The following is a 12466-nucleotide window of genomic DNA, read 5'->3' as shown; positions in this document are numbered from 1 at the left end:
GAGGATTACGTGGCTCTTCTGCAATGGGTCCCAAGATCTCCCGACCTCACCCCCTGCGATTTCTTTTTGTGGGGGTATGAAAAAGATAGTGTATACGTGCCACCGCTACCTGCCGACCTCCCTGAATTGCGACGCAGGATTGATGCAGCTGTGGAGTCTGTTACACCAGACATGCTAGCTTCAGTGTGGGAAGAAATTGCCTACAGACTAGATGTGTGCCGTGTCACAAGGGGATCCCACATTGAACACTTGTAACTTGTGAGAAAAAACTGTTTGAGTTACCCTTCCTTTTAAGGTATGTTTCATTTCTGTATTGTATATGTAATAGAATATACACTAAATTAAAACCCCGATATTCATTTTGAAACATCCTGTATAGCACTTAATTTAATTTACTGATGCTGGCCTGAGAAAACTATAAGATTTCACTAGGTCCAGCGGTCGACAACTAATTTAAACCTAATATTATAACTGTCAACAAAACCCATAATCGAACTATTACTCTTTACGATTAAGTCATAATTTATGAATAACTAATTTCAGGATACGTATTAATGTATAAAGTTTAAGAAATTAGAAAGTAAAGTTGTTGGGACAGGTCATTGATTAAAAAAAAAAAGATACCGGGCCGCGGTCTCACGAAGGTTGAGAACCACTACTTCACAATGCCACTGATGAATGATTAATACCTAAAATTCCAAATGCACATGTAGAAAACCCACTATAACAATTACGACGACACCATTATAACTTAAAACGCGAGTTAACGCCACAGATTGTAATCCTGGGAATTCATTCTCGATTTGATGAGCATGTGTATGATATACCTAGGTACTTCGCTCTGTAAATAAAATGGAATGCCTATACTATGTATGGAAATCAACTCCTTAAGTTATATTCAATCCCGTTAAGCAGCAACGTTGCGTGGGTTGCCTAAGAAAAAGGATATATTTGATGCGATTAACAGATGTGGGGAATTTGCACCTAAGCCACTTCTAATCTAAAATATACTGTATACTACTAATTACTTACATGAAACACTAGTCCATGGCAGTTGTATGTATTAGACAAAATAATGTAAAGTAGTGGAACAGAGTTGTACACTGAAAAAAAATGGAAAATATTTCATATTCTCTTAAGAGATTAGATTGAACGTGTGAACCCTACCTTATGGCCATGCTCTTGGCTTTCAAGTGGTGCCATCTCTGGTTCATCTCATCCAAGCGGCGTTGCAGCATAACAGCGTCATCCTGGCTCGCGAGGCTGCTCAGAAGTTTCCGGCCAGTTCCGTTTAGGGATGCGAATACATCTTTGTGGCTCTCGATTTCCGATTGCAGGTCCTGTAAAAAAAAAGGCAGAAATTGAAATTTGTAAAAAGTAATATACTTGGCATATATCAATAGCAAATATCCATCAACAAGCGCAAACCATATGGGAGCAAGTATTTCAGATGGCGAGTAAAAAATAAGTTCTTCTACAAGGCTTTTAGCAGGTTATTGATATTTACTTGCCTTTTCAAAGAACTCTGGTAACAGAATGGTCAGTCGTTTCGCAACAACATCCCGCACGTGACAAGACTACTCAGTGGCGGGAACTGTACATAAACCTTCTGGCTTACAGACTACTATAGCACTAAGTACCAAGTCCTTAGTTATAGGTCTACTGGGATACTCCTGATGTCATATGCCCTTACATTCACCGCAATTACTCGTATAATTGTCACACCAGCGCTCGTGGACATTTACATCAAGAACATGCATATAACGATGGATCCAGAACACACGTATTTACAGCTACCATTAAGAGGCACACACTAATACTGCGTTAAACAGGATATACTTAGAAGGTAGCAGATGGTGTAAAGCTTAAACCTTAAGTACCTGTGCATTGAGGCTAGCCAGTTCCAAAGATGCTCTCTGAACCGAGCGACCATTTCTTTAAACCCCATTCAATAAATCCGAAACAGATCCGCACAAACTTCTTACGAGGATGCCACCGGAGCGATTACAACACGATGCGAAATCCGCAAAATGATAATTACACGCGTAAAGAAATCCTCAGATTACCCTCCAGGTTCCGAGGTCCCATAACTCTCTCCCGCAAAGGTTGCAGGATCGACCCTCAGTGCGGTCCGGCACATAAAAGACACCCATTAAAATACAGAGACCTCGCTGTATTCTATTCACCAGCAATTTGATTTAGGGGGGACCCGGGTCTCCGAGATTTTGCAATGTCGCCCCTCCGCCCCCCTTTTGTACATCCCAGAGAATGGCCCGTTTAATTGCTCAACCGCGAAGTAATCTACATGCTTCTCGCCGTGCGTTTACGCGTCTATTCCGGCGTTAAAAACCTTCCCGCAGAAACGGTCGTGAATGCGCCGGGAAGCCAACAGTTTATATGTGTTGGTAATTACTGGGCGAGGAGACCGGCCTCCGGTTTAGTTTATGTGGGGGGGAGGGGGGGATGGAGCCTCCTTTGAGCATGCGTACGTACGCCAATATCCGGACCAAACTGAGTTGTTTAATTAAAATTCTCCAAGTTGATGCGCCCTGAATCCACGTGTGTTTTGGGGGGAAGGGATACGCACCTTGTGCAACAAAGCGTAAGCTAATAACAATAACACCAACAATGGTCTTTGCACCGTTGAAAGGAAGGCAAGGGAGGCGAATGAAAAGTAGAAACCATCTGAAGATTTGTTTTAAAACCCAGGTTCTGTCTTTTGAAGTTTCAAACAGGAGACGGGGCAGTTGAACAAACGCTTCGTCCTCAACTATTTGGATTACCTACACAAAAATTCCACCCGCAAATTCGTTAATCCCCGCAACGTATTTCTGCGAATAAAATTATGTGCACCAAAATTTATTTTAAGAATGCTATTTTAGCACAAGAACTTCCTTCTATGGATTATTTTGTGTGACCCAGAACTATTTCCACGAATACTTATTTTATGACGCAATAACCTCCATCCACGGATACCCTCCTGTGCACAGGAACATTTTTCCAAATGACTTTACGTCAACAAGAACTTCCTTCTAGAAATAGCTTATGTACACAAGATCTTCCGTCTACGAATTTACGATTTTTGTATGTGTACAAAAACTTACTTCTATAAAATATTTTGTGTTTACAAGAACTTCCTTTTGTGAATATTTATGTACACAAGAACTTACGTCTACGAATTTACGATTTTTTTTTTAATGTGCACAAAAGCTTCCTTCTACGAATGACTTCAAGTTTAATCCACAAGAACATCCTCTTTGATATCCGCAATAAATTGCTTCTACGAATACTTCAAGTGCATAAGATATTCCTTCCATGAATGATTTGGTTTTCCCAAAAACTTCCTTCTATGAACGATTTGGCATCCACAATAACTTCCTTCCTTCCACAATTGATTGGGTATCCACAAGAACTTCTTTCCTTCGACAAATTATTTGGTATCCACAAGAGCTTCTTTCCTTCCACAAATGATTTGGTATTCACAAGAACTTTTTTCCTTCCACAAATGATTTGGTATCCACAAGAACTTCTTTCCTTCCCAAATGATTTGGTATCCACAAGAACTTCTTTCCTTCCACAAATGATTTGGTATCCACAAGAACTTCCTTCCTTCCACAAATGATTTTGTATCCACAAGAACTTCCTTCCTTCCACAAATGATTTGGTATTCACAAGAACTTCTTTCCTTCCACAATTGATTTGGTATCCACAAGAACTTCCTTCTTTACACAAATCATTTGGTATCCACAAGAACTTATTTTCTTCCATAAATGATTTGGTATCCACAATAACTTTCTTTCTTACACAAATCATTTGGTATCCACAAGAACTTCCTTCCTTCCACAAATGATTTTGTATCCACAAGAACTTCCTTCCTTCCACAAATGATTTGGTATTCACAAGAACTCCTTTCCTTCCACAAATGATTTGGTATCCACCAGAACTTCCTTCCTTCCACAAATGAACTTATTTCCATGAATGCGTTTCGCGTCTAAAGAACATCAGTGTGTGAATACCCTTATGTATACATAAATGTTTGCAACATTACAGTATACTTGAATTAGATTTCACAGTACGTATGTGTATGTGTGTGTGTCCACGAAAACAATATTGCAAGATGACAGACACATACAATTCATGAGGGGCACACGCACAGCCAGCCAGAGAGGGAGATATACTAGAATGCGTGTTACTTTTATTATCAGCTCTATTGATTAGTATAGACAGAAAATAATACAGGCATTCAGAGTTATATCTTTGGACGTACACTGGAAGTTTGTGGCCATTGCCAACAAGCATTTTCTATTGTACACTTGAAATAATGTGTTTACTTTAAAACTTTTCATTAAAATAAATCCTTCAGTTTCTATTTCCTCGTAACGTAAATAATATGTATTGTAAACTTCACATATTGTAGAGGGAATTTTTTCATCAGAAGCAGAGCAAAAGGAAATAATTAGATAACAGAGTTCTAATCAAGTAAACCCTACTGGTTACAGTAAATTGGATCACGTTGATCCACTATAACTACAAAAGGGGGGGGGGTACATTTATAAGAATAGCGACACAATAATTTATTACTAAAACCAAATGGGCAACAAAGAATACTGCTACAGAACTTATCACCGAGCTAAAAAAATCCTCTTTACCTTTTCAAAGCTGGTTAGCATAGTCAGCAGGAGGTAGTTAATATGGACGAATCCGGCATCTTCATCTTGGCGGGAAGAAACTCCCGCCCTTCTCCTGGAACCATATCTCGGCCGAGTCCGACCACGGCTGCCCTCTAGCCGGCCATCACGGCGCACGCGCGCTGCCCGCGTCTTCCTTCGCTAACTGCACAAATACACACCGCCTTAAACTGGCGGTAAAAACACTGCAGCCAGCTCCACCATGCGGTGCAATCTTGTAACCATAACTGCTTTTTTGCGGTTATTCACTTCAACGCCCTGTAAATTAAAAACCAAATATGCAGAGGGGGAGAGAATACGTGAGGTTTCACTTTCCTACCCAAATGAGCCAATTTTTCCTATTTACGCCCCGTTGTATGTAGCATATTTATTCAACAGGGGTATCGAAAACGACTTAACGAATTTGCTTTGGATTACTGCACCTGCATTCATTATTTATAATTTGTTATTGACCTGAGGTAGAAAGTCGATACCACCTTAAATTATCTTAGCCTTCTGAATCCACTGCTAAGCATGTAATCATATGAACATTATTGTAGATTTTAACCTACTGTATAAATATATCAGTACGTTTGAAAGAGCACTTATCATGTCTTCAGATTAACAAATTGATATTTTCCGGTAGTGAGATCAAACTAGCACTGACCTGAGATTTCTTCTGCAAATTCAGTGCACTAACTACCATGCCCTTTGGGATTTATGTACTTTCTTGTGTATAATTCTGACAAACACGCACACACAAGCACACACGGCAAGAAAATTTCAGGACTGTCTTACGTTCGATCCCACTACCGGCGAAAATAATTTTCTTAACCTGAAGAAAGAGAAGAGTCGCTCACTCGAAACCTACTGATAGAACACACAGTTGGTGAAGAGATAGACAAGGCAATGGTTAATGTCCAATCAAGATTACTACTAATAATGAATCTTCGTCACGATTATCCTAAGAGTTAGAAACGTGAATAATCAAGAAACATTGTCACTAACTTCCAGAATAACATGGACATTAGTCCGGTTGTTTTGAAGTCCCATTCCTCCGAATACGACATCAGCAAGAACCACTTCTTTACAATAGGCAGGACCTTTTTCAAAAATGTCCCCCATCTTGAAGAGCAGTGTTGACATACTCACTCAGCCCTCTCTCGCCTATGGCGCGAGCTATCCTCAGTGCGATCATCAATATGAACCCCCCAACAAGTTTGATGCAAACGCCAATGATAACTGGGAAGCTAATTTTAAATAAACAAATAGTTGCGGACTGCGTATTGGTAAACCGGAAAACAAGGCTGTTTTGCCACGGATATGCAACGACGGGAATGAATTATAAACTGCCGTTGTCCTGTGTCTTGTCCATATGAGTGTGCCTTGTGTCCCTGATGTGTAACAACGTGCTCCAAGCACACCATATTGATTATTCCGTCGCTACACCTAACCTATATGTACAGGTAAATTGCAATACACAGAAGATTAGATTAGATCTAACATAGGATATGAGACTATGATACTGGATTATAAACTGCTGAAGAAGAACACGCACAAACATCCGTTGCATCATCAGCGATTCGAACCACGATCTACTGCATTAGACTACGAAGGTCTGTTTTAGACAAAAAAAATCTCAAAACGGTTTCGACAAATTCTTCTCAAAACGGTTTCGAAAAATTCATTTCAAAAACGGTTTCGACAAATTCTTTTCAAAAACGATTCGACAAATTCTTTTCAAAAACCCTTTCGACAAATTCTTCTCAAAAACGGCTTGGACAAATTCTTTTCAAAACTGTTTCGGCATATTCTTCGCGGCAATAATACAAAACTGTTAAGTCTCTCCATGCAAGAAAAAAAAAATAAACGAACTATGAAGAAGCAAATCACAATCCCCGTGTAATAATAATAACAATAATAATAATACAAAAAAGACAATCAGCGAAGCTAATCGTAGACAGGCAACGACAAAAGTAAACGCTTCCTGACGTGAAGCCGGTCTGGAAGAAGAGGAGAGAACAATAATTCCCATAATTCCTCCTCTATTGGACACAGAGAGACAGAACTTGTTCCAACTTTGTAAATTAATTACCTGAGAGTCAGGCGGTGTCATACACTCCGAAACAACACGGCGGACCTGCAAGGACAACTTTTCCAATTAGCGACCGTAAAAAGAAGAATTACGGAGGACAAGTAGGGGAAAAAAGAAGCAGCAATAGTAGTCAAGTCTGTTCTGCGATTTGATTCACAGCCACACGAAGGGACGGGGGGGGGGGGGGGGGCTTAGATCTTTGCGATATTGTACAAGGGCTACTGGGAGCATACGACAGTTATTCCAGCATTTCGAAAATTAAAATACACACACGCGCATAAAAGTACGAACGCAGTAAGAAATCAAAAGTTTTTTCCTGTGCATTGCATCTTGCCATAACGGAGGATATGCATAGTGGAGGATATGTGATCAGCACCACTCTCTGGTAGCCTTTCTCAGACTCTCCTACTTGTGACACTTTATGGGGGATCCCAAGGTCTCCAACGTAGTAGTCAGACACCCTACCGACTATAACAGGACGACCTCTTACACACTGTGCTCATACTAAGATCGTTAAGGTATAAATTAAATCAGTCTACTTGTATATTGCGCCTAACGTGGGCATTAATGCAAGAATAGTTACACAAAGTACCCTCAACGATGGCTAGTGATGTATAAATAGCTATCACAGAAGATAAAGAATGTTAGTAAGGTGTGTATGTGTATCCAGAATGACGACTACGAGGGTGCGTAAGCTGACACGAAATAGTTATGGAATACGCACACAACGAGACCACAAAAGCACAAATGCGCACACAATTTGTCCTTAATGAGGATGAGGCAGGAATGCACACAGAATTTGCCGTTAATGAGGATGTGGCAGGAAAGCACACAGAATTTGCCCCTTCGTGAGGCTACTAGGATAGGAATGCGCATAGAATGTGCCTCTTCATGAGGCTACAATGGCAGGAATGCACACACAATGTGCCCCTTCATGAGGCTAATAGGGCAGGAATGCACACAGAATGTGCCCTTCGTGAGGCTACTAGGGCAGGAATGTACACAGAATGCGCCCCTTCTTGAGGCTACTAGGGCAGGAATGCACACAGAATGGCCCCTTTATGAGGCTACTAGGGCAGAAATGCACACAGAATGTGCCCCTTCATGAGGCTACTAGGGCAGGAATGCACACACAATGTGCCCCTTCATGAGGCTACTAGGGCAGGAATGCACACAGAATGTGCCCCTTCGTGAGGCTACTAGGGCAGGAATGCGCATAGAATGTGCCCCTTCGTGAGGCTACTAGACCAGAAATGCACACAGAATGTGCCCCTTCATGAGGCTACTAGGGCAGGAATGCACACAGAATGTGCCCCTTCATGAGGCTACTAGGGCAGGAATGGACATAGAATGTGCCCCTTCTTGAAGCTACTAGGGCAGGAATGCACACAGAATGTGCCCCTTCATGAGGCTACTAGGGCAGAAATGCACACACAATGTGCCCCTTCATGAGGCTACTAGGGCAGGAATGCACACAGAATGTGCCCCTTCGTGAGGCTACTAGGGCAGGAATGCGCATAGAATGTGCCCCTTCATGAGGCTACTAGGGCAGAAATGCACACACAATGTGCCCCTTCATGAGGCTACTAGGGCAGGAATGCACACAGAATGTGCCCCTTCGTGAGGCTACTTGGGCAGGAATGCGCATAGAATGTGCCCCTTCGTGAGGCTACTAGAGCAGAAATGCACACAGAATGTGCTCCTTCTTGAGGCTACTAGGGCAGGAATGCACACAGAATGTGCCCTTCGTGAGGCTACTAGGGCAGGAATGCGCATAGAATGTGCCCCTTCGTGAGGCTACTAGAGCAGAAATGCACACAGAATGTGCTCCTTCTTGAGGCTACTAGGGCAGGAATGCACACAGAACGGCCCCTTCAAGAGGCTACTAGGGCAGAAGTGCACACAGAATGTGCCCCTTCATGAGGCTACTAGGGCAGGAATGCACACAGATTGTGCCCCTTCTTGAGACTACTAGGGCAGGAATGAACACAGAATGGCCCCTTCATGAGGCTACTAGGGCAGAAATGCACACACAATGTGCCCCTTCATGAGGCTACTAGGGCAGGAATGCACACAGAATGTGCCCCTTCGTGAGGCTACTAGGGCAGGAATGCGCATAGAATGTGCCCCTTCGTGAGGCTACTAGAGCAGAAATGCACACAGAATGTGCCCCTTCATGAGGCTACTAGGGCAGGAATGCACACAGAATGTGCCCCTTCTTGAGCCTACGAGGGCAGGAATGCACACAGAATGGCCCCTTCATGAGGCTACTAGGGCAGAAATGCACACAGAATATGCCTCTTCATGAGGCTACTAGGGCAGGAATGCACACACAATGTGCCCCTTCATGAGGCTACTAGGGCAGGAATACACACAGAATTTGACGTTAACCAGGCGACAAAAGCATGGATATACACAGAATGTGCTGTTAAAGAAGCTAGTAAGACAGGCTCGTAATAACCTCCAATAATGCACGAATGAAAATATACAATTGGATACCTTCTACACGCATGTATTGAAAACAAACATAGTAAAAATATTCTTCTCAGCCTTGAGCGTTGGAACACTTTTAGTACCCAGAACATAAGTATGCTGAATGTACAACCTACGACAAGGACGAAACAAGATACATAAATAGGATACCGCGATAGTGCAGAGAGATGTTAATATGAGAGTAAGTAAGGGTTACAGCTGTGGCCTCCCTGAATGATATGTGATATTTCCGATGACAGTAATTACAACGAGCAGCGAGGCGTGATGTAACCGTAGCATGGGCTGTTGGTGGGGCTAATAGCGTGCGATTATAGCGATGAGCTACCACGCGTTGTCGATGCTGATGGCTACTGTGTGCAGTGCTCCAGCGTAATGGATCATGTATATTTCGTGCTCGAGCAAGGCTCGCTGGAAATACTACATAACGCAGTTCATTCGGCCGCGTATCAACTCTCCCTTAACACACATATATGGAAATGCAGACTCGCTCTTGACACGGTGGGAGGAAATCATAGTTGGGGAGTGTGGGCGAAAGTGGTCCCTTGTTATCGCTTCCAGGGATCGATCAGGTGTCCCACTACGGCTGTGGGCTTGTTCACTCTTTTGTGCTCTGGCCTTATTAGTGTACCTAAGTTCATCACTGAACGAACGCAATAGGAGAACTAGACCTTCGTCGTCGATTCGAACCCAAAACAGTAATGCTAGGCAGAATCATAGGAGCCAAGAATTTACGTGAAGTCGAAATAAAGATTCAAAATCTTGGTTATGTCTTATTACATAGGGATGGAAGAGATTAATGTGTTGCGTATCAGTATAGGCCGATAAAAGCATATATAGCGATCAATAAAATTGACAATAATTATACTTAATATATCTATAAACAGCCCTAAACTGTAGTGCGAAAATTCTGCCATTGTATACTTCACATCCTAGTCACACGAAAGCGCATGCGCTCACGAATAAAACAGTTGCATCACATTTCTGTAAATTAACAGGCAGACTTAAATTTTAATGCTAAAATGCTATAAATTTCACGGTAACTTCTAACAGGCAGACTTGAATTTTAATACTAGAATGATTTAAATTTCAAGGTAACTGGCAACTCTTAAGCCTCGGCTGGATGTTTCTCTCAACAGCTGAAAACTGCTTCTCCTTCTATTGACAAAATCTCCTAACATATGCTTCCAATTTCGATGATACTCTGCAAGGCTTTTCTAGAAGGATACACGGAGTGATGTAATGATAAAAAAATCAATTTGGGATTCTAGTTTGGCGTACAAAAAATTGGAAATTCAGCATTAATTGGATCTGAAAGCAGCTTTAAATGGGGCGTTTGAAGAGTTTTAAACCATTTTAGCATTTAAGTTCAATATTGTGCATCTTAGTGTCGTGAATTTATATAGATAATTCCAAGCGTTTGCACAATATCTTCAACAGAAATTACATAATTTTATTAAAAGAAAGACAAGTATTTAGTTCCCACGCCTTCTGCAAGTTCGAGGATTTTCCGCTTATGGCGCTGCTGTCGTTTCTGGGCAAGCAACCCTCTGAATGTGTATGCTCCCATCTGCGGCACCGGTCATGTACCGCTCGGAGCGGAGGAGGGGGAGGGGGATGGTTTCACACCGCAATTTGTAAACTTATCTTGCTTTGACATCTGGTTTATGTTTTGTCCGCGCAAAGACCTTGGAAACTCAGGGAAGTGCATTCATTCCTTCATTGGGTGGCTACTTTCAAAATACAAGACAGACAGTCTTGGAAGTCGAGGAAGTGAATCGCCTTCACTTAGTTTACACAAATTACGTCGGTTCGTACAAGTCTGATCCGAAACAAGAAAGCCAGTTACTTCGTTGACTTACTCTGTGATGCTCTCCGATTTTTTTTACATATCTAGGTTATATGCATCATAATGGGAATTGAAGAAAATGTAGGATGGAAGAGGGTGGTTCAGAGATTCCCATTTTCGCATTTTGACTTTTGTTTTTTCCTAATACAATAATTATACTTATACTAAATCTGAGACCCAAGAACTGACTTATTTTAATTTATTGAGGCTCAAATTAAATAATAAAATAAACATTTAAATTAACGTTCATCATCATCATATTATTATTATAAAACGTAAAGCGCAAAATTTAATAGGACGACAATGCTCTGTGTGAGTTTGGTGTGGAGTAACAAAATTTTAATAAATTTATTTCCAAACCATGAATTTCATCTGAAATTAATGATCTCCCCGATCGCATAGTGGTAACGTTATCACCTTGTAATCAAGGGTTCCCGGGTTAGGGTCCCACTTTAAACTGTAGGTCCAATCCCAATTAGCCTATCTGTACATAACATAGGACTTAATACAAAAATTAATGTAAGATTATGTAAAAATTGACAATTTTGACTGACGTGTCGGCGTTAAATGAACCTAAAAATTAAAAGACAAATTACACAAAAATAACAGAAAATTTACGAAGGGGAAAATTTCTGTTACTAGTTGGAAGATGTAGAGGCTGGGGAAAATGGGACAGGAGACACTTACCTGGAATCCCCTTTAATTTGAACAGTGACTTGACATTGGTAACATTAACTAAGGAAGCATTCATTCATTAACTGACATTCGAGCATGTAGGACTTATGAACTTGCGGTGCATCACAGTCAGAAATCTGGTGAAATCTTAATATTTAGTTACAAGTGGGATCCAAACCACTCCTTCGGGAGAGACGTGCCTTCACCGGCTATTGAACCCGGGGCCCTCTGATTACAAGGTGTTACTTTTAAGCCACCTGGGAAGCCCTCCTTAGTAATGCATAATATTTGAATACAATTGAATTGTGTTCCTTTTCCAGCAGTTTAGCGAGTAAAATTTTAAAATTTCGTTTACACTCGAAACTAGGGCGACTTTTTTTTTCGCCTCATTTGAGCTGGAATGATACTTGGGAGAGTCTAGAACTTGTAATACAGAAAACTAACTTTTATTTATAACTCTTTTATCTCTGTGTGTGTAAAACCATAGTATCTTTTTCACGATTAGGTCTTGTTCCATTTTCCCTCCTGCGTTCTTTGCTCTCTCTCCCTGGCTCTTCAGATATAGAGCTTCCTTCATTTCTTGCCCTTCTCTTTCTCTCTCTCCCTCCACTTGCTCGTTCTCTATTTCGCTTTCTACCTTTTGCTTCTGTTTCTCATTCTCTCTTTCTATAGTTTTTTCTGCATGCCTAT

General features: G+C 41.3%; 1 protein-coding gene across 16 annotated transcripts in view; it reads right to left on the bottom strand.

The window, feature by feature from the left end:
• The window catches only part of Dys (Dystrophin), a 1073030-nt gene that overhangs the window by 120474 nt on the left and 940090 nt on the right, over positions 1–12466 (bottom strand). For all 16 annotated transcript variants that reach the window (XM_083123868.1, XM_083123876.1, XM_083123873.1 and 13 more), the window contains one exon: positions 1168–1340. In XM_083123868.1, coding sequence (XP_082979994.1) covers positions 1168–1340 — 173 coding nt within the window. The remainder of the gene's footprint in view (positions 1–1167; positions 1341–12466) is intronic.

Source organism: Lepisma saccharinum, chromosome 6, assembly GCF_977018435.1.
Source record: "Lepisma saccharinum chromosome 6, izLepSacc3.1, whole genome shotgun sequence".
NCBI lineage: Eukaryota > Metazoa > Arthropoda > Insecta > Zygentoma > Lepismatidae > Lepisma > Lepisma saccharinum.
This window is presented reverse-complemented; position numbering and strand designations above follow the sequence as displayed.